This window comes from Tamandua tetradactyla, chromosome 4 (assembly GCF_023851605.1).
Source record: "Tamandua tetradactyla isolate mTamTet1 chromosome 4, mTamTet1.pri, whole genome shotgun sequence".
NCBI lineage: Eukaryota > Metazoa > Chordata > Mammalia > Pilosa > Myrmecophagidae > Tamandua > Tamandua tetradactyla.
In genome coordinates this window covers 193480702-193505163 of record NC_135330.1, presented here as the reverse complement: position 1 = coordinate 193505163, position 24462 = coordinate 193480702, and the positions used below count along the sequence as shown (strand labels likewise).

General features: G+C 33.1%; 1 protein-coding gene across 4 annotated transcripts in view; it reads right to left on the bottom strand.

Moving 5' to 3' along the window:
* PAN3 (poly(A) specific ribonuclease subunit PAN3) overlaps positions 1–24462 on the bottom strand; it is a 212657-nt gene that overhangs the window by 71121 nt on the left and 117074 nt on the right. For all 4 annotated transcript variants that reach the window (XM_077158934.1, XM_077158933.1, XM_077158932.1 and 1 more), the window contains one exon: positions 16378–16525. In XM_077158934.1, coding sequence (XP_077015049.1) covers positions 16378–16525 — 148 coding nt within the window. The remainder of the gene's footprint in view (positions 1–16377; positions 16526–24462) is intronic.

Sequence of the window (24462 nt, the reverse complement as noted above, 5' to 3'; positions counted from 1 at the left end):
TTCAATTTAGTAGGCCCAAGATGCAGCCTAGGGAATTTGTATTTTCAAAGGACCAGAAGTGATTCAGATCTGTACCTGAACATGAATGCTTCCTGGCACCATCGCAGGAAGACTGAGCATTTACCTTATCAATGAAAAGTAGGCCAGATCTCAAGAAACCAAAGAGCCTTTCAGGCAGAAGCAAAGGCACAAAACAGGAAAGGCTGACTGTGTTCAAAGATACATTTTCAAAGAATAGGATAAGCACTTTATAACACAAGGTAGAATTAACACCTTACTTAGAAGAAAAGAAAATTGGTAGTCTTTTGATAGTAATCTTTGCTTATTTTAATGCAAAAAAAATACTTCCTGAGTATCTAGACATATTTCTGCTCATATTCCAGAGGAGTAAAGAAGAACCCCCACCGCCCTCAATTTAAACAAACTAAAATAAAGCTTCTCATTGTTATAAATTCTAAACAGAGAAATGAACAGAATGACATGATGGGAAACAATGGTGGGAAATTTGTCAGATGAGTCAAAGGCCATTCCTTGCAAGTGACATTTTAGCCGAGACCTACAAGAAAAGAAGCGAGCAGCCACGGAAGCATGGGCGGAATGATATGGCAAAGAACAGACTCAGAAGGAGCTTCCCACATCTGAGGATGCCACTGTACATTTGGTCAGAGCCAAATGTAGAAAGGAAGGAAGGACAGGATAAAATGGGGGAGGTATACCAGACAGAGATTACATACACCCCAACAGGGAATTTTATCCTAATGATCACTTGGACAGCCACGATCTGATATATATTTAAAGTCACTTTTGTTATTACGTGGAAAACAAATTAAAGAGCAAACCAACTGGGCTGTCTGAATAGCTCAGGCCAAAGGCAATGATCTTAGATGGTGGCAGATTAGAGTCAATATGAAGGTCAAATTGGCAGGATTACTAATAACTAAATATGAGAGTCAAAGAAAAGAGTCTTAAGTTTCTTACTCAAACATTTTCCAAAAGGGTGTTGATCAGTTTACTCAACTTCATAAAAGCCCAAGCAAGAAAAATAAATCTTAACTCAGCAAATGGAATGCAGAATAAGAACCGATTTAAAATTTTGAAAAAACTGAGGTACCAAGGGAGATTAGGGCACAGTCCACTAAGGTAACTAAGAGGTCTTCATACAGCTTAAATAGTTTAAGAGGGCTCGAAGCTGGAAAAATGAATTAATCAGTTTAGGGTCCTTACTACCTTTAATTTTTTATAACATTTAGAAATTGTACACTCACGTGCACAGAGACAACACCACCATGATAATGCTATCAACACTCCTAAAACCACAGATTTTTAAAACAACTATTAACATTTGCTTTTAATTATAAACATATGAAACTGAAAGTATCTGAGGTAGGAAAAGCCCTGCTCCACCTCACTGTAGCAAGTCTAGTGCTACTCCACTGCCCCAAACTCCCTAATGCATTGTCTCATAACCATGACTGAACACCAGAGTTACCCAAAAACTTTCTAAAAATAGGTAAGTACAGAACTGGAGGGAAAGAGAAAGGAAAAACCTGGGCAAGAATATGGGTTGGCATGGTTATGGTATATCCTAGTCTGGAATATATATTGTGGTATGATGATGTGCTTCATTAGCTAATTTTTAAAAGATTAACACTGGTCCAAGCTCATTTTAATAACATTTTAATTATTAGTTGTTTTCCTAGTATTAACTGCTCAAGCCATGGGATAAATTCTTCATATTCAGAAATATTTTATGGACAAATTCTGTAAGGAACTAGAGTTTCAAAAATTATGAAATACATACATATTTTTACATGAAGGATCCTAGTTTCTAAGTTCACTTTTCTGCTTTCAAGCAAATTAAACCAAAAAAACAAGATCAAAGTCTTCAACTAGGGCCTCAAGCTCAGTTTCATTCTATTGTCCAAAGAAAGGAGATTTAGACTTGTCTGTCCAGCAGATATTGGTACTACACACTATGGCAGAAATATGACCTAAGCTTTGAGACACAGTATACTCAAAGAACAAAAAGATATATTATCATTTTACAATGAGCCTTTTACTTTATCAGGTATTAATTATAAGGATTTCTTCAAACAGCTTAATGATTTGTCACCACTAACTTTAAAAATCGTTATATCTACCCTCACTGTAATAGCCTGCTTTGAGAGGCAGGGATGCATCCTGTAGATTAGAGGATGCACAAAGCAAAAATTTTTTTGCAAGTGATCATGATAGTTATTTTAGCGATTTAAACATAAAATCAGGAAACTAAAGTACTCATTTAAATTCCCAACAGAGTACCCTGTTTAAATGGGCATTGTATCTGAAATATTCTACAAAGCAGCTTCAACATAATGTGTTTCAAGGTTAAGATTAGCATTTAATCTGTGTCTCTGATTTGTCACAACAAATTTTGCTGTTTTTGCTATTCATTTTTACATCTTAATTGTATGAAATAATCATTCTTCCAGGGTGCACAGGGTATCTTAGCTTTAAAGATTTTTAAAGATCTTTGAAGTATCTAACGATTTTTATTAAAAGGCTACCTGGTTCAATATATGACAGCTATTGCTGTCAAAAATACACATGGCACAAACATGACAATTTAATGATTATGGTTGCTACACAACAGTCAGCAAAAGGGATAATATTCGCTTGGTGAAATTTCAGAGGTACTCTGAAAAGTCCTTTACTAAAGCAAGTGCGTGTCAATCTTTTTCTTTATATTGCGCAGAATCAATTGTATTGCAGTACTTATTTTGGGGAGGATCAAGTGGAGCGGTATAATCACTACAGAGAAAGTGATCTTAGAATGTAGCAAAAAGAATTGAAACTATTTTTCTTCCTCCACGCTTCACTGTTAGGACTACTTGGGTCAAGAAGTTGCTATGACATACCATACTCAGTTATTTCATACAAGGCCAACTGAGATAGAATGCTCAAAGATTTTAAAGACAGAGATTGTGTGTAAGTATCTATTTTTAACTCCTTTCCTATATGATCTTTTTTTTTTAATATGACCTTAATACCCTTTCTACTTCAGAAATAATCTGTTTTGCTTTATGCCTGGCTTCAATTCCAGCTAATTTAAGAATAACAACCACCATAGACATGAGTAGGAAAGAGCACTTATTGAATAGACAGTTAAAAGCATCTCAAGTTTAGGGTAGAACAGAAATTCTGTTTTTTTAAAGTGAAGATAAATTTATTGTTCTAAATGCTAATTATGCCTCAACTAGTTAATTTAAAAACTATATCCTAAGTAAGTAAGTTTCAGAAGTTTCACTTTTGTAGGATATTCCTAAAAAAAAAGGCATAATGAACACAGAGTGGAAAGTATAAAATATTTCTAACAGACTTATTCAGTATTATTCAAAATTCAATTTCAGGTTTGTTACTATGCCAAGGAAAGTGTCATTTTTCAGACTGAAGTGTTATATTTTAAACATACTTAAAACTAGTGATAACACTATTTTTTTATTATAGATTATATTTTATTTCAGTAAATATGATATTGAGAACAAAAAGTAATAGAATTTTGTCATATTGCACATTAGATTAAAAGTTGAAAGTATTGAAGTGACAAAACAAATGATTACTTTAAGTAACTGTTTATACTAGGTTTTTTTTAAAGTTCTTCATTGTTTTAGTTTAAATATAGTGTTATTTTATGATAAAGCCAGATATAAACATCTGCTTACAAGTTTCTCAAAGCAGTTCCCACAGTGTATATTATTATTTCCTATGAATACAGATGCATATAAAATTCTCTCCAGGAATTAAGCATGGAGAAGCAAAACCCCTCAATTTATTTTGCCAAGTCATTCTATTTAATGCAACAAAACAAAATTCCTATTGAAAAAAACTCTTTTTCATTAGAGGAAAATTTAAAACTGTAAATATAATCTTTTTATACAAATTAAGATGGACAACAAGAGCTTTCTCATTGGGGAGACCACATAGAAAAATTTCTATCTGATCTTCTCCTGAAACTATGGAAACCTCCTTCATCTCCACCCTGATTTTTTTACCTCTTGAGGTAGCTCAATTTCTGCCTCAAGGAATAGGTAAAATATTAAAACAAAATTAATTTGCAAGAATAAAACATACATGTAAACAATACACTTTTCTTCCCAGAGAAAATAAAAAAGTCACAAATCCAAGAAAAAGTTTGTCATAATTTCCAAAATATTAGGGAACAATGCACTTGAGCAAATAAAAATTCCTGCTCCCCTAAAAAAAGAACCAAAATGCATAACTGGTTTAAAACCTGACTCTGCAAAATAATTAGTAAAATAGAATATAAGCAGTTACAACATTAGAAATATATAAGTGTATATCAGACACAAAAGCAAAAATTGCTGTTATCAGTAATTCAGGAAAAGGATACAAAGTCATGTAACATAAATTTCCCATTGGTTCTAAGAATTATGAAGAGTAACCCCCAAAGTGATTATCAGTGATTCTTCCAATTATACCAATAAACTTGCCTTTGAGAACTACTGATTTTTAATTCTCATTTTCTAGTTTAATAATGTACATGCTGCAAACCTATTAATCTGCTCAAGGAAATAAAAAGGTTAAAATGTTTTCTAATCTGTAAATTCAGGTGAAGGTTTCTGAGCGGGCATTATGCTAGTTTCAACCTGTTGTTTACCCTAGAAAAGCCAAGTTCTTTAATCCTCATTCAATATTACTGGATGGGATCTTTTTCATTGTTTCCATGGAGATGTGACCCACCCAACTGTGGGTATAATTTACGATTAGATGGTTTCTATGGAAATGTGTCTCTACCCATTCAAAGTAGGGTTGTTTACTGGGGCCCTTGAAGAGGGAACCATTTTGGAAAAAGCTTTAGAATGAACAAAGTCAACAGAGTCCAAACAGCCAGAGACCTTGGGAGAACCAGAAGGTAAACGTCTCCAGGCAAGCCTTATGAAATACGGAGAGAATGCTAGCAGAAGTCACCATGTGCTCTCCCAACGGAGAGAGAAACCTTGAACTTCAACAGTCCTTTCTCTGGAGTTAAGGTATCTTTCTCTAGAAGACTTAACTTGGAGAAAAGGCTTGTACCTTAATAAATTTCCTTTTTAAAAGCCATTCCATTTCTGGTATATTGCATTCTGGCAGCTTACAAACTAAAACAGGCATAATCTAAAACTCAATCTATAAAAATAAGGGTAATATGTATAGTTAAAGACCATGATTTTCCTGCTGATCTTACTTACAAATAAAAAGTTGTTCTCCCATCAACAAATTACAGCTACCACCAAACATAAGAAAAGGGAGAAGAGCAGCATTAAGAATATTTTTTTTTTGGTAATGGTTATTCCTCCCAGAACTAATTTAAGAGGCCTCTTACTTAAATGTACTTACTCTGATTCTTAATACATGTGTATCTAAATATATGAACCCCAGTGATTTTTAAGCCTAAGGAAAATAAGTTTTTCATGAAGCATGCATTTTATAGATATTTTTCAAAAACTGAAGCTAGTAGGATTTCATCTTTCATATGCAAATATGTCTATCTGGAAGGTAACAGGGTCGAATTAACAACCACAACTGAAACGATGTTTCTTTTAACATGGGAGAGAGCAATCTTCTATTCTTCAAGACTTCAAAATCTAGAATTGTGGTAAACTAAACCTTTAATTCAAAGGTCTTCTGATCTTGTGGTATATTTTTATTCTGCCCTCCTTCAATATTTACCTTTAGTCTTCTCAAATATTAATGGATACTTACTGGGAATTTCTACCACCACCATCCCCTTATTCCATAGATTTAATCAGCAGAAGAAACTTAAATCTTGTTTTTAAAGCCTCCACCAAAAGAAAATTGGGCTAAAAATTACACAAATAAGACCACGAAGATGTCACAAAGAAAAAAGATATCTTTTTCATTCTCTTTGAGATGTAAAAAGAAACAGCGTTATTTTCACTTTTAAATATAATGGATAGAAAAAAGAAGAAATGTCTCCACTGAATTACAGTACATTTCAATATATCATGAAAGTACAAATATTTTCTCCCTTTATTGTATAATACAATAAATATCAAAATTCCAACACACTCCCCATAGGTTTTATTTACTTTTTTAAAAACATAAATAACTTTTAACAGAAGCCATGTTGAGCCTGGTCAAAATAAATGCAACTCAGCTTCCACTTATGTTTTTTTTCTCAGTTATCTAGAGAATATCAGCAAATGATTTATACAATCATGCCTAATTTTTGTTAGATCTCTATTTATGAAAAAAGATGTCTGATCTACCTGGATATTAGAAATGTAGTAAATATTAATAAAATATCAAATATCAAAAAGCTTCCTGACAAAATGTATTTAATCTCATACGAATACTGTCAGTTCATATTACCGATATAACCTGAGTTTTCTCAACCACCTACTCTGCAATAAAATTTCAAGGAGAAAGAGCCTGCACAAACTATTTTTGCCTTACATGTCTGTACACAGTTATCTTCCCTGTGGCCTAACTTCACTTAGCCTTGCCTCTATCAACGGCCCATTTCCTTCGAAGCTTTTGTTAATTAATTCAACAAATACTTGGAATGTGTAAGATACTATGTGTAAGATACAGTGCATAAATGCCTAAAATCCCTTACCAAGTGAATAACTTTTTAAAGAACTTTACTCTCTGGCCTCTATGGTAGGTAGCCTATACCTCTGTCACTGATTTGAAGAAACACAACAGTGACCTCCCTGTCTGCCCCCAAATTTGCCAAACAACTTGAAACAATAGGATCTACCACAGTCTCTTCTAAGGTGGAAACAGATCTTTTAAATCATAACTGTTACATTAATTACACAAAAGAGCAAAACAAAATGGAAGGAAGAGAGGTGTTAATAGTTACCAAACAATTTTGGAGGCTCAGATATTTTTTCTTTTCACTATTTCTGATTAATAAATGTTGTCCTTGATTCACAGTGGTAAACTATGTTGTCATGTTTATAAAGAAAAAATTTCAATACAAATGTGTCTGATTATAAAAATTAACTACAGAAATTCAGAAAAAAATAATGTAAGATCAAATTAGTTAACGTAATTCTCATTTTGGATATTTTCCCAATGAATTAAAGCTAGCACCAAATTAAAACATAAAAATTTAAAGTTTAGCTTCAAGAAAGCACTGTGACTGAATCAACAAGCATTTCTCTCATTTCTAATATTAAAACATTTTAGTTGATCTTTACATAACAATTTTAAAGCATACACACTAAAACTTAACACATAAATAAAAATATTTAATTATTAGCTTTAAATTCATGGGATTTAAAATTTGAAACAGCCATAGGGCTTATGCTATTCACTTTTCAGGTGTTCTGAAAAATCCATCAGATGCAGTATGATAATTAATTTACAGTATTTTTGTCCCATAACATTACTAAGGTAGAAGAAATCTTTGTTGCCCAATTTTATCCAATGTGTACATATGATTCTGACTGCGCACAGTAACCCCTGTAACTGTGACTATGCATTTGATAACTTCAGATTTCCAGAATCCCCAGGCACAAAAAAGGAAGGAAGCTAAACTAGGCTCAGGCAGCTAAAGGATAATTTGAAGCCCATTTACCTTAATCAAAGGCAACAATACAAATCCTCTACTGAAAACATTTTTCCTATTTTAAAAAAAAAAAAAAACGTATTTTTATTTCTCAGTCCTCAGCAGATTAGAAGAAACAAGAGGAAAAAGAAGTTATATGCTATTATTAAGAAAGAAGAGAAAAGGCTTGATAAAGCAAGCATTCGCTAGAGCAGTGGTTCTCAAAGTGGGATCCGGGAAAAACAACAGTATCAGCACCAACTGGGAACACTGTGAAAAGCAGACCTCCCAAAACATTCTGAGGAGGGGACCCACTAGTGCTGGGCTTTAAAAGGCACTCCAGGAGATGCTGACAAACTCTCAAATTTGAGAACCACTGTACCAAATGTAAGAATACTAACAGAACAACAAAGTCATCAATGAAAAGCCAGTTAAGAACTCACAAAAACAGCTCAAATAAACTTCCTGGAGAATGGCCATTCAAGACACTTGAACAGGTTCAGAAATCAAGATGTAGGCCTGAACTGCAAGGAATTATAATCTAATATATAGCTACTGGGGCAGGAGGGCAATGGAAAAGATAAAGAATCTGAGTATATAATGTTGACACAAGTTTGAAGCCTAAAAGGTGTCATATTCTGGTTCAGTTCAATGCCTGAGGCACTTACAGTAGAGCATGGGCCATCAAAAAAAGTATGTTTTGTTTGAAGCAATAGAGTACTACAAATTGTATAAATCTTTTTATGAAACATTGGTAAAAACATAACGTTTTTAACATTCAAAGCTTCTGATATCCAAAAAAAAAAAAAAAAAAAAAAAAATCAAGTGAGATAGGAAGCTTTATTTACTGCTAGATAATCAATTAATATAGCTGCTTTGGTGGCTTTTTTGCCCCCAATACATACCTTATTATACACATAAAAAATAATCCCAGCGAACTATTAGAATTTTACATCCAATGGGGACTTTGTAACCTAGCAACAAAAAGGTCTGGATTTTGGTGGACAGTCATCATTGGAGAAATTTCCAGGCAACTTTAAAGCTTAGCCTAACCAACTTCCCACTCATGCTTCTCCATGCTTTCCCCCTTCCAGGAAGATGCCTAGAAGCAACTTGACCAAGGTGGCCAAATGACCATGTGGAAGAGAGCATCCCAGCCGAACACACGCCCTGAACTGTAAAACAAAAGCAAGAAATAAAATTCTGTTGTATGAAGCCAATACAACTTGGATCTGTTTGGTTCAGGAGTTTAGTCTACCATACCTCAAACAAATCAAAATTAGATTACGACCCAGAGTAACTATGGCTGGGAGAGCAATATGGTGACCAAAACTATTAGAACATCCTATTGTTCTGTACTATGTTCTCCAAGATACAAAGCTCCCCCCACAACGTACTTTCCTTTTAGGACTATCACTCTAAAACTCGGAGAACCACATCTAAAATTCAGGTAAATTATAAATGAAATTCTTAAGAAAACATTATATCAGACATACATCAGACATGCAAGAAATTCATGACCGAAGACTACAACTAAGCATTATTATCAGACAGTTGTTATTTGGGGTTCTGCTAACATTCATGCCTGGGTTTCAGATGCCTTGAGTGTGTTGGGGACTTGAAAAGGGCTACATTTAGATTCCCCTTCCTTTTACCTAGACCCTTCCCACATACCTTATTCTAGAATAACTACCCATCTGAAAGACTAAAAGAAAAAAAAAAAAGACTTCTGTACATGAAGATCTATTTATGTACAAATAAATCAAGGGAAAGTTCAAAAAATAGAAGGGGCTACTACCCTTCAATTCAATCCTACAGAATCAGAGGAATGCTCCTAACTAGGCATGTAACACACAACATGGTAATTTTATTCACACAAATATTTTCTCACCCACTGAGTATCTGCAATGTACAAGGCACCACTAAGTCAAAAAGTTAATGAAGACGTGATCACCAGGGCTCTTAGGCTACTTGGCTGAAAAAAAGAAGACTGCCTTCTAACTCTCCACATTCAGCTAAGCAACAGAACTGTTTTGGCTATTTATTAATATGCCCTCTCTGCCTCTCAATTCATTCAGAACTGCATTCTGATTCACTCCAGACTCTAGTATTACATCACTGAAGCAAAATTTCCCTGATCCCCACTTGGGAAACAAAGGTAGACATGGCAGAATTTTCTCTTTATAAGGAGTATGTCAAGAAAGTCCATGTGTACTCTTCTACCCTTTTTGCTACCTCTCATCACTGATTTAATTTCTTTCACCATTTACTGTCTATCTCCTATAGACCCACATGTCACAAAACAGAATTTTAGATTAAATACACTTAAAATCGTCTAACATTATCTTTTAGAAATGAAGATGCTGAAACAGGAATCAAGTGTCATGCTGAAATCTCACAGCTACTTTAATGGAAGAACCAGTCTGTGTTCTGAAGGCACTAAGTCATAAGCCAATGAGAGCAGCCCAAGAGCAGCAGGAGAGTTGCTGCAATTAGAGATAAATGCATCTGTAACCTCTTATAGATGGGAATCCCTACCCACTCCCAACCCTGCCCCTATCCCCTAGTTAAAGGACACAGTAGCCAACACAATAAGATTTAAACAGAAAGTCCACAATAGGAACTCTCACACCTAACAGGACACATTTACCAGGGATTCCCAATCAGTAGAATAATATCTACCAGTAGCTATTTAAGCCTTACCTGACAGGTCTCCAAGCCAGCCGCAGCAGCCACATCCCCCTCTGCGCCATAAACGTCTCGCCTCAGTTTCCTGCAACTCCCAACTGGGAAGGGAATACAGCCAGCAGGCACCCCCAACCTGGTTATGGTTCTATAGTTCTAGCGTCAGTAACCTTCCCTGGGACATCACACTCGGCATCTATATACATACACACACAGAGCAGCTCCCTTCTAGGATGAGCTCAACATTACAGGGCAATAAAAATATCCTCTTCATAAATACCTTGGGGACCCCTGATCTTAACCATAAAATAATTTCTAGTTACTCTTTTTTAAGTAGAAAGCCATATCCAAACTAGAGAACCTGGAAAGGTTTGAATGATTCTGCTGAATATACCTGAAAAACAAAGTAATTACAAAAAATGGAAACATGCAGTATAAAAATAATACTTACAAATACTTAAACTGGTTAGAATATTGTAGCATCTCAAAACACACATTAGCTTTAGATCTGATGCAGTTAAACTTTTTCAAAAGGTGCATCTCTGTTCCTCATGTGAATATATTCTGTATATTTGTACTTTTTAGAAGTTCTTCAGCAATGTTTAGTGAATCATGAAAATTCACTGTACTTAAGAGATATCCATCAATTAAAATTTTTTGAGACAAAGATGAAGCTCAGCTAAAAACATAATTTATTAAGCATCTTCTACACACCTACATTTGTGCTAGATGATTCCTTCTTCTTAAGGAATAAGTAATATGTTTTGGAACTTTAGACTGATATTTAAAACAATGAGAAGAAAAATTAATGCTAAACTAACTCCCTGTATTGATAGCAAATGCAAAAATAATCCAAATAATTCAGTTTAGAGTAAAATATAAAAATAAATTCCTGGTAAAATTACTTGACTGTCCCACAAAATACACTTAACTGTAGAATTCTGAAAAATAATTATAAGGAAACTCTGTGTTCTGTAAAACATGGTAATTTTTAAGAACTACATAAATATTTTTATAATTTTTATTTTCAGTAATTGTGCCACTTAATAAAACACAAAATAATCTAAAATGACAGTCTGTGGAGTTTTTGTGCCTTGAGTGGTTTTAACAAAGAGCCCAGGATGCAGTGAAATTTTAAATATAAGCTTAGATATTCACCATCTTTAAGATCTGGACTATTAGTAGAGTTTCCTATTTTGCCTTAAGTGGGTATCAGAATAGTAATACAGCTTGGTAAACCCATCTGGATGATTAATTTTACCCACTCCAGCACTCCAGTCCTCACAACGTACACAAGTTCACAGTTTTTGTCCAATACAATCTGTTACTTTTGACAACATTTTTCCCAGTTTGCCCTGTTGCTTTTTTCTGTTTTATATCCAGTTGGTTAGCTGACCACACACATACAATCAGTCTAAAAAAGAAACTAACAGAAAGGGCTGTGATGTAGGAAAGATCTTGGTTTATTTCATTCAACACAAAGAGAAAGAACTAGGAGTAGTAGGTGGAAGACAGACAATATATAGTTTAATTCAGCTAAGATACAATTTTCGTTTTTTAGGCAGAATGTTTAAATGTTTATTGGGCTGTCTTGGTTAGGTAAAGCAATACTTATTACTGTAAACTAAGCAGAGGCTAGATATCAATACGTCGGGAATGTCACCTTTACACTGGACAAAACACTGGACTATATAAACCCTAAAGGTTCCCCTTAGTGCAAAGGGTAGTATCGGATTACTGCTTAACTGAACCACTCTGCAATTTAAATGAATTAACCTCTATTTCCTCATCTATAACATGAAGATGCCTACAAGTAATGAATCATAGAATTTTATTATTTTGTTTAGCAAAGGGAAATGGATTTCTTCCCCAAACCCTTCAACACTGAAAGAATAAATACTCTTATTTTCAAACAGTTCATAGTATTTACAAAAAGTTGTAATATTTTAAAACAAGAATGCTGAATAATTTCTTTCTTTTCTATTCCCTCACCCCTCTATACTTTGCCCAAGCCATTAATTTTAGCCATTAATTTGCCACCATCACTATCAGGACTATATGAAAAATGACTATTACATATTTCAAAAACCTGGATCTATGAATAGAATATTTTAATTAGATTTATTTTTCTAAAAACTTGTGACAAAATTGGCAATAAATGAATACAGTAATTTAAAAATATTAAATTTGGCTCAATAATTAGATGCTCCTCCTCAAATTAATCATCTGATATTTGTCATCATTTACAAAATAAATGCAGAAAATCCACACCCTTCTCAGTTTGAAAGAATGACTTTTAAAATACTGAATCACTTAGAGCTTTTTTTCTCATTTATAAACCAACTATGGAAGTTTCAAATTTAAGAACCTCCCTCTGCCTTTTCCCACACACAATTAAGCTGAACAGGATATGCTCAATTCCTTGTGCATTGAACCACAAACGACATATCATGACACTACCTAGAAAGACATACTTCTGTTGCTACCTCTCTTAATATCACTTTCAAACGTTCTGTGGTACTGTGAATTTGTTAACATTGAAGTAATTAAACTTAAAGTACACTAAGACTTAGTTTATTTGGTCTACTACCAAATCAAAATACTATTTAGGAAAAATTCTAATGAAGAACATTTGCAATTAGTTCTCAGGATAAAACTACTTTTCGTGGCACAAAAAAATTAAATTTAAGCACAAACTATCAAATCATATACTCAGCATAATCACAATTACATTCTAAATATCTATTTTTAAATGTCTGCCTAAATCAAGAGTAATTAGAAAAATATATCTATGCATTACTTAAAAATACTCTTACTATAATACATTTGGAAACTAAGTTGGCTAAAAGTATGTAAAACCAGTGATTCTTAACTTTTGGGGGATTGCAGACCTCTGAGAGGCTAAAAATACAAGCTGTGACCAGAAAAAAAAGTATATTTACAAACAAAAGCAGTGCAAATAATTTCAGGGGTTCTTAAAGACAATGCAGCCCAAGCACCATACCCAAAATGTTCTGACAATTACCTTAAAAGAAGTGCTTAGTAATTTAGCTATTATTCTAGGTTAAATGTGCATAAAACAACTAAACCCTATAATTTCTTGATACCTTAAATTAAAATGGCTGTATATACAATTAACATGTACTGCATATTTTTAACAATTTTAAATGCCTTTTATCTTTAATTAGCTATAAATTCAAATATTCTGTATAATTTTTACTTCTTATACTGAAACTTATAAAAACCTCATTTGTATTTTTTTTAAATGATCAAGCATATTTTAAAAAAAGAAGTTGATTTACTCAGGGCCAATTCTGTGACCAGCATTATTCTTTTGTTCTTTACAATTTGAGGAAATCCAAAATCTTAAAATCTACTGAACTTTACTCAAAAATTTTCATATTTTTGGTAAAAAAAATATACTTAGGGATGTATTGTTCAATATATAATGACCTTAGTTTATATATTTACAGTCTCATAGTTTTTAGAAAAGCAGTAATTTGACACATATTCAGGGGAAACAGTTTCTTGATTAGAAATCAGGAAAAAAAAGAGATAATGAAATGTTATAACTGGAAATCATCAATGAGTCACATTCATACAAGTTAAGAAGCACTAAAGATAAATCACCACTACTGTAAGTAAATAAATTCTACAACCTTATTTATTCCACAAACTTGAACTTCTGACCTTCAAGAACCTTCCCCAGGCCATGAAAAAATTAACATTTATGGGTGGGGAGTGATGGAAGATGTTGAAGGGGTAAATGGTTTACTGAAAGTAAGGAAGACAAATTCTGTTTTCTTTGCTCATCTTCAGAGAGTTAAGCCATTAACTAAAAGGAGAAAATATGAAAAAATAATAAAATTTAAGCCATTCATTATTCTAATATTTTTGGAAAATATTTAGCTTAGTTGATTGTCATTTGAATGGAGAACAATTCTAAAAAAAGTTATAAAGAATTCAGAAACAAATTTGATATGCTAAATTGATTTATTTTCAATAATTCCAGAAAGTAATTATTCTCATTAATAGGAAATAGAATGACCATTTTAATGTTAAGGCTAGGTAAAAGAATAAATGATTTTTCAACTAATTTAATTTTTAAATTAATTAATTCTACTCGAAATTTAAATTTAGATGTCCATAAGTTAATATCCACTACAAAGCTTAAATACCGGCACTAATGGACTTTTTACTTAAATGTTTTCAATATCTAAAATTCCCTTAAGCATTTTTATCTCCTCCAATATTTAAAAAGGTTATTTTTATAATGGTAAGCCTAAAACCAGTCAGATAAAAATACATGAACAAGATATTCACTTATGACACAAAAAAGGAAGTATTGTTAGACCAAAATAAATTCATACTTAATTAAGAAAGTCAGTTTTCTGATTGGAATAGGGACTGCAGTACTTTGGTTGCTTTATAAACAGAAATATGAAGGTAAATTAAACCAATATTCAGAAGTCGGGACAATCTCCAAGAAATTTTAGACATAGAGCTCACAAGTAGATTACGCACAGGTTAAACATAGAGAACACATCTCCATGGGAGAAAAATCAAAGTAGAATCATTACTTACTAGCAAAACCTTTAGGCTACTATGGATATTCAATTCTGACATTGCTCTCTAGAGGAGAAGGGAAAATGTTTACAAATTAAACCGAATCTGAAAAGAGCCAAAGTACAGAAAAAGGTAAGAGGAACTAAGAAGGGTGAGGTCAGAAGGGAAAGGGAGATAAGAAGCAGAAGTAAGAGAGAACAGTGAAGAAAAGGAGGTACTGATAAAATCCTTGGCAATAAAGCATTATTCAGGCTTTTGTGTACCCTTGATACTTTAAATGTTAAACCAGGTGCTCTGTTCCATAATGTTACTGTCTTCTCTCCTCCTCCTTCCCAAAAAGGTCCTTGATATAGTTATCAGTACTAAAACTGATAATTTATCTTACTTATATTAAGCCCTTAGAGGCTGTATAAATTCCAGCTTCATCTAGAGAGATCTTTTTGCTTTGTTTTAGTGTGTATATTTCATTTTGTCTCGGTTTTACTTTGTAACGTTCAAGACCAAGTAATAACTTTCCATTACAAGTTCTAGAGGCACACACCTGTGAAGGTAGCTCAAACGTTTTACATACACTTAAGAGAACAGCCTGCTCAGCACTATTTCACATATATTCAGTAGGAGTCTGTACATCTTACTTTTCTAACCAAGGTACATGGCAGCGGATGATGTGAATTCTCTAAGAAATTTTCAGTACTTTCAAATTGCAGCAAAATGCTACATAGTAGAATGTAAAATTTGCATGAATTTTTAAGATAAAAGAGTGGACTTCAAATAATCGAGTTCTCTGAAAGGTCATTTTGAACTATGCCCCAGAAACCCTAAAGTATAAATGCATTTGCTCAAATTCTTCTGCCATTATGGGTATACTTGGGAGGAAGTGATTGAGAAGTTCTGTTTTCCCTATTCAATGAGTTCTAACCCTTCAACATTTTTTTCCTACTATTATTTAAAATACCTTACCAAATCTTTAATTACCACTACAGCATTTATAAATCAAACACCTGAAAGGCAGCACATTTGAAGATATATTTAGAATGATATGGAACAAATTATTTCTTAGAAATTTTGTATAAAAGGGAAGACTGTGGAGAACACATACATACCAAGGGCCCCTCTATCTCAGAAGTTTCTACAAAAGTTTTAGAGGGAAATAGCATTATCATTGACTTTAAGAAATAGGTAAATATCAGTGAGCATATAAATACTAATTCTAAATAAATATTTCATCCTCTAATTTATTTTTTGTGCTTTTGAAATTCCTTGTAATTCCACTCATATTCAAATTTTGCTTTAAAATTTTCAAGTACACATTTGGTCTATGGCAACAAAATTCTTAAAAATAAAAGTCAGTGTTTTCAAAATGTGAATCATTCAAGTATACAGTTTCAGTTCTGATAAATTAAAAGCAAATGGTGGGTGGGCTACAGTGGCTCAGGTGGCAGAGTTCTCACCTGCCATGCCAGAGACCAGGGTTTGATTCCCGGTACCTGCCCAAGCAAAAAAAAAAAGACAAATGATGCTTACAGAATTGACATCTGGAATTCACTGGAAATCGATACTCAACTTACCTGGTGCTAATCCAGCAGTAGCAGGGCTTCCCATAGATGGGTGAGAGAACACTTGAGAGAAGGCAGACATATTTGACTGGGACACGTTACTCAGCCTGGAGGCTGTTCCTCCTTTAGGAATAAACTCGCTTGCAGTAGGATTTGGTGTCTATTTAAAAATCAAATATATTAAGTTAACACACTTCAAGCCCCCCCCCCCCCAAAATAAGCATCTGAATCTACTAGGCATTATTCCATGGTGTTTTATTTACTGATAGGACAAAATATTTCATTGAAAGAATTCACAAATAATTCATTTCCATTTTTTGGCATAGATAAAATTTCTTAAAGGAAATTTGAGAATCAAATTTGTGGATTTTAATAATTTCAGTTGCAGAATTTTAACTTCTAAAAGAGGGGGGAAATTTTGCCTTAATTGCCAAACTTGCATCATTACCAAACTATCTCAATGCATTTTAGAGAACTGGGAAGATGCAACTACCTCAAAAGTGAGCAATAAGTTTCAAAGTTATTTAAACCACTTCTACTAGATAAAGGTCAAAATGGCGTTTATTCCAAAATTAATCACTTCCTTTTTTTGTAAACAGTGAACACATTTCCCCCAACAATATGATGCCGTGAACTGAAGTAATGGAGTAAAGATAAAAGAAGCACTTAAAAACAAGATAAGGCAAATGTGGGAGAAATAAAAAACTTAAGAAAAACAAAATAGAGACCCGATCTGTGAAAAGTACCATGCGCGACTGGTATATTAAAAATATTTTACTATAAGATCACATGAAAAAAAAAGTTTCACAGGTGTGCAGTGCCATAACTTTATATATTCCAGTGAGATGGTATTTTAGCTTTTAGAACTATTAGAAGAGCTATTATGAAACTATATATCAAATTCATAAGCAGTTCATATTTCAACCATGCAGAAAAGCTGTATGCCCTGAACATTTTTCTTAAATGCGGACCTTTTAAATTCTACATGTTAAAGTATAGTAAAGATTCAATGAAAGTTAATATTAATGTAATTATTTAAAATCAACTCTCAAAAGGATCAATCAAATAAATAACCTGAGCTAAATTAGTATGTTCAAAGTTAAGCCTACATTTTATGTATACATATAAACTAGAATTAAAACATACAAAACTTTGATAATCAGATACAAATAGTTTAATATTTTAAAAGCATTTTAGAACTGATCCTTAGAATTTACAATGAATGTCCACAGAAGGTAGAAAATAAGAAGATGGATTAGTAATTAGTACAATCCACTTGAAATGAAAAATAATTTAAAGTCAAGTTAAAAGGTTCAAAATATTAGACTAGGAAGGTAATAAGTCAAAAGGTAAATCTAATTTTAAACTCTAAAACAAATTATATTACCAGTTATATTTATCACAGGTAATTTGAAGACATACATACCTCCAAATTCTAAAGTTTTTAAAAAGTGGCATATCTTTTGTATTTAATAGTGAAATACAACATATATACAAAAAAGCAATAAATTTCAAAGAACATTTTAACAAGTAGTTATAGAACTTATTTCAAAGTTTGGTATGGGTTACAATTCTACAATTTCAGGTTTTTCATTCTAGCTACTCCAAGATACTGGAGACTAAAAAGACATATCAATATGAGTCAGTAGTCATACTCGTTTGTTAAATCTTAACTTCTCTGTTATAATGCCTCCTTCTCCTTTAATACTTCTTTCAATCTTTAGGGATGTTTGGGTTACGCCCATTCTAAATTTTTTCATGTTGAAAAGGGGTGTCAACAATATGGGATGGGGGTAGAATTGGTTGATGTTCTTAGAGATACTGGTACCTCTGGGTTTCAGGACTTATCTGGCCTAGGAACCATCTGAAGGTTTTGGTTTTCTGAAAAGTAAACTTAATACGTGCAACTTTTGTAGTGGCATATGCTTTAAACAAATGTATAGTCAACTCCATAACTGCCAGAGGATAAAAATAGGGAACAAATAACTGCTAACAGGATGGGAAGTACTTCAGAGTATGTGTAACAGTTAATCCTAAATCTCTTAGAAGTTGAGGGTCAGGATAAAAACAACAGGTATATACCCAGGTAAAAAGAGTCCAGAATGCCTGGGAGAGATGGGGAGTTAAGGGATGAGGATGCACAATGAAAACTGCATGGGCATATGAATGTTTTAAGTAGCATATTCCTGAAAAATAGATTATTATCTAGTTTCCATTTCACTTACATTCTACAATTACAGTGACTAACAGACTACCTCATTTCAAAGCTGAGTTTCTCTAAATCTATTTTAAATTAATTTGAAGGCCAATTTTTAAGGAACCCTATGAAACTGTAAGAGGGGAAAGTCCAGTCCACCCACCCCAACAAATAACATATAAAATGTCATTATGACAATCATAAAGGGTCTCCAAATTGCTTTTATTCAAATAGAAGCTAATAAAATTAATGTAACTATTCAAACTTACACACTAAACTGCAACTTATGGAGTTGCAAAAACCAAAAACCAGAAACTGAGGAGGGCAGGGGTGGCCTGGGGTAGAGGTGGGACAACCCTATCCAACCATGAATTAAGAATTGAAAAAAAACCCTAAAATCCTCCCTCCCTTTCTGGAAATCATTTAAGATCAGCATGTCATTTACCTTAAGTGGGTGGGTTTGGAGTCTATTTTGCTCTGCTGTGAGTATTTGAGATTAGAGTAGGTAAAAGGATTTAAATGGAGAAAAAGGAATTACACACAGGATTTAAGTACAGAATCAAGAAACTAAACTCAAGAGATGGGAGAATAGAGATACTATTAACAGAGTATAAATTGATTGTAGGCAGATCAGAGAAAATATCAGATATATTGAAATAATGAGAAACTAAGACAATGTACAGCTATTAGTCATAAAAATCTTCAAAATAATATCTATAATAAATCGGAAGCTTCTCTGTAAGAAACGAATTCTAAATCCACTTTATTATCACTGCTTTAAAAAATAAAGAATCCACATATCTATGGCCAACTGGTTTATAACAAGGGTGCCAAGTTCACTTAATGGGGGAAAAAAAATAGTCCATCAAGAAATGATGCTGGAAAACCTGGATACCCACATGGAAAAGAATGAAATTGGACTTCTACTTCATCAACATACAAAATGAATTCAAAATTAACCATAAGTGCTAAAACCATAAAACTCCTAAAACAAAACAGGGGAAAATCTTCAAGACCTTCTAAATGGCAATGGCACCAAAAAAATAGCACAAACCACAAAGGAAGAGAGAGATAAACTGGATTTCATGAAAGTTTTGAACTTCTGTGCACCTCTAATCTGTAATTTAGCTCACCTCTCCTGCCCACATCTCCCCATAATGGCAAGATCCAGTAAAAATCCAACTTCCATGAAGGAAAGTTTCCTGAATTTCACTGCACAAATCTATCTGCTATTCCCCATGCCCGGTAAAATCTGCATTGGCTACCACATACATACCTTCATACTTATCTGATGTTGAGTTACTACTATGTTATCACTGTAAAACAGAGCAAGAAATTATTTTTATGTGGCAATTTATAGGCATTTTTCCTCTATGCGTTCTAAAGAAAAGTTATGATTACTTGCTAGTTCAGGTCTCAGACCTCAATGCTTTTGTACATAATGTAGATAAGAAATATAAAAAGGTGATCCAAAGAAGCCATGATGGTCCTCATAATAATAAGCACAAAAAAGGGACAAGTTCTCTTGGCTAAGCATCACCTAGAATTCCTGGAGGTTTGAATCTGAAAGAAGGACAAAGTGTTATCAAGTTGCAGCTTCAACCTGTAGGGAAATAATGAGAGGATCAGCAACGGGGAAGAAGAATGAATATTAAGGTATTAGAATTCATATCCCTACGATGTTACCCCGAACATTAAATAAATATTTGAAATATAATTAAAAAAAAAAAAAAAGACAGTATCAAGAAGACAACCTGAAGACTGGGAAAAAAGAATTGCAAATCATTTATGTAATAAGGTTTTAATATCCAGAATATTAAAAGAAGTCCTATGATTTGAAAATTAAAAAATTGAACTCAGTAAAAAAATGGGCTAGTGATTGAATACACACTTTTTTTTTGTCAAAGATTGACAAAAAGCCAAGAAGCACATAAAAACGCTCAACATCATTAGTCATTAGAGAAATGCAAATCAAAAGCACAATAAAATACCACTTCACACCCACTGGGGTGGCTATTATTTTTAAAATGGAAACTAACAAACTGGTAAAGATGCAGAGAAACTGAACTTTTATGCATTGCTAGTGGGAATGCAAAATGGTATAGCTGCCATGGAAAACAGTTTGGCAGTTCTTAACAAGTGAAACAGAACTCCCACATGATCTGTCAATTCCTCTCCTGGGTATAAATAAAAAAGAACTGAAAGCAGGGTTTCAAACAGATATTTGTATGCCAATGTTCACAGAGGAATCATTTACAACAGCAAAAAGGTGGAAAGAACCCAAGTGTCTATAGACAGATGAATAAACAAAATGTAACTGTACAAACAAGGGAATATTATTCAGCCATAAAAAGGAACAAAGTTCTAATCTGTGCTACAATAGACAGAACACATTATGTTTCATGATATAAGCCAGATAGAAAAGGGCAAATATTGTATAATTCCATTTAGATGAAATATATAGAATAAGCAAATTCAGAGAGACAAAAGGAAATTAAGAGGTTGCCAAGGGGTGGAAGAAAGGGAATAGAGACTTATTGCTTAATAGTTTTAGTGCTTCTGCTTTAGGTAATAAAAAAGTTTTGGGAATAGATTGTGGTGATGTTAGCACAACGTTGTAACAGTAATTAATGCCACTGAAATGTACACTTAAAAAATGGTTAAATGATAAATGGTATGATGTGCATATGTTGCCTTAATAAAAAATAAGCTTAGTTTTTTAAAGCAAAAAATCAGCATAAGCATACAACTCTAACATATTAAGAAAAATTTTTTGAAAGATAAGCAAAACATAACTAAAATCAACAAAACATTAAGATGAAATGTTTGTTCATCAGAAAATAAACTAAATTTTTGGCTTTCAGAGGCAAAGATTATATGCTGGAAGAAGATCCAAGGACTGGGATTAAACAAATTACTGACGAACTTCCACAACCATAAAGAAGAAGGGATAAAGTGGTAAGAAAAACAAATTTTACTTTTCCTGTACTATGACTGAAATAATTCCTTCATAATTACCTTAATGGGTCTCGGTGATATTTCATTTTTGTGTTTGATAAAATATACAGATAAACACTAATTTCTATTCATAATTTTAAATCCTCATTATCATTCTAATTTTAAACAGCCCTAAACGTACATTCGAAAAGAATAAACATTTACAAGTAAGTCATATAACAGATATGTATTTTGTGACAGCTATCAATAAAAATAGTTTTGGATTTATATAAACTTAAATTTACAGCATAATCTCCACGCTCAAAACAAGTGCTTAATGTATAGTGAGCTCTCCAAATGAAATCATCTCCCAACATTTGGCTATAATCCTACCTCTACCCTCTGGACACAAATACACCAAACCAAGTGTCCTGACCCTCTGCTTAAAAAGTGCTGTTGAACTATGATGATAATGATGATGGTTATCATCATTTTAAATGAAATAATAATTGCTTCAATCAGAATCTCACTCAATCAAAATGACAGAGCATTTCCTACCTACAGATGACCAATGAAGGTTTTTTTCTTTTTTTACATGGGCAGGCACCGGGAATCAAACCCGGTCCTCTGGCATGGCAGGCAAGCATCCTTGCCTGCTGAGCCACCGTGGCCCGCCCAAAACCATGCAATTCTTTTTTTGTTTGTTTGTTTGTTTGTTTTTACATGGGCAGGCACCGGGAATCGAACCCGGGTTCTCGGGCTTGGCGGGCAAGCATTCTTACCTGCTGAGCCACCGTGGCCCGCCCCCCAATGAAGGTTTTTACAAACAAAATCATTTTCTGGTGAGGTTCCTAACTCAGATTTAATGTAATTTTATGCTTTTCTACTATATTATTCCATGAAGTGCTAATTTTAAATTAAAATCCAGTATTTAACACTCTAGTGGAATAAAATTAAAGATGGAATACTTATTATTTAAGACCACAATAAATTAATGGACTAATTTAATAAACAGTGCAACTAGATAAAAAGTACAGCCATTAATTTTTTAATTACAAAGAAAGACACAGATATTTGTATTGTGAAAACAGAACGCAAAATATTATGTAATATTTCACTGCAAATGCCAAAAAGGATATAAGAAAAACTTGCATTAAGGTGTTGGCACAGGATATTATTATTCTTGAATGTTACTAAATTATTTGGTCTGTTTTTATTTTTAATCAACATAGCAAGCTTATAAAAGCGTAATTTGCCTTTGGTGGCATAACTCCTTACAATGAATTCAGCTTGTTTTACCTCTCTTAATGGTTTCATAAACTGAGATCATCAATCTTTCTATTCTCTGAGTGAAACAAGACCTGTTGACATCTTTTAAACAGCTTTACTGAGATATAACTGACATAAACAAACAATAGATGTCTAAAATGTTAATTTTATATAACTTTTGACATAGGTATATGCCATGAAACCATTAACCCAACCAAGATAATGAAAAATACATCACCCCCAAAAGTTTCCAAATTCCCTTTTTAATCCTTCCCTCCTACCCACCTCTACTCACTCACTCCAGTTTCTAATCACCACTGATCCGCTTTCTGACACTACATATCAATTTGCATGTTCTAAAATTTCATATAAATGAAGCACATATATATACATGTATTGCATTCTTTTGACTGGCTTCTTGTACTTAATATAGATTAATATTTATTAATAAATTAATATTTATTAATAATGTAGATTCATCTATAGTGAAAAATTAATTTCTAATTGCTGATCAGTATTCAATAAAATTATATACCAAGATTTATCCTTTAACCAGTTGAACATTTAGTTTTTTCTAGTTTGAGAGTCTTATATATAAAGCATCTATGAAACAGATGTCTTTTAGGGACATACGTCTTCATTACTCTTGAATGAATATTTACCAGCGGAATGGCCTGGAGATATGACTGGTGTATACATGGCCTTTTTTAAGATTGGTAAGCTGTTTTCTAAGGTAGTTGTACTATTTGATATGCCCACCAGTACTGTACCACCTAATGATCTATTCATGTGCTCAGGAACACGCACTTTGATTGCCTTTTACGTTTTAGACATCTGCATAGGGATGTAGTATCTCTCACTGGGGTTTTTGTATTTCCCAAATAACTTACTGCCACTCTACATCTTCTCTGGTGAAGTGTCTGTTCACATTTGCATTGAGTTTCTCTGTTTTCTAATTGTTGAATTCTGAGAGTTCTTCATATAATCTGGACAGAAGCCTATCATCAAATTTACAATTTACAATTATTATCTCCCAGTCTGTGGTATGTATTTTCATTCACTTAATATCTTTCCAAAGAGTAAAAGATCTTTTATGGGTCATATTTTTGGTGATGTATCTAAGATATATATGCCTAACCCAAGGGAACAGGTATTTTCTCCTATTTTTTGTTCTATACATTTTATAGGTTTAACTCTTACATTTAGGTCCATGATCCATTTTTAGTTTTTGTACAGATTTTAATGTATGGATCTAAAGATAGCACCTTTTTGCATATGGATATCCAATTATTTCAGGAAAAGATCTTCCTTTTCCTACTGAATAATCTTTGTTCCTTTGTTGAAAACCAATTGACCGTATATGTGAGTGAGTTTTTGGACTTTGTAATCTGTTCCATTGCTTTATTTATCTATCTTGATTCTAATACCACATTTTCTTGATTACTGTAGCTTTATAGTCTAGAAGCCAGGTAGTATAAGTCTTGCACATTTTTTCTTGTTTTCTTTCTTTCTTTACATTGGTTTAAATTGTAGGTACTTTGCATTTTCATGTGGATATTAGAATAACCTCATGAATTTCTAAAAAGCCTGCTGAGATTTTAATAGGAATTAGGTTGCATTTATAGATCAACATGGGAAGAACTATATTATACAACACAGAGTCTTACAATCCATGAGGATGATATACATCTCCA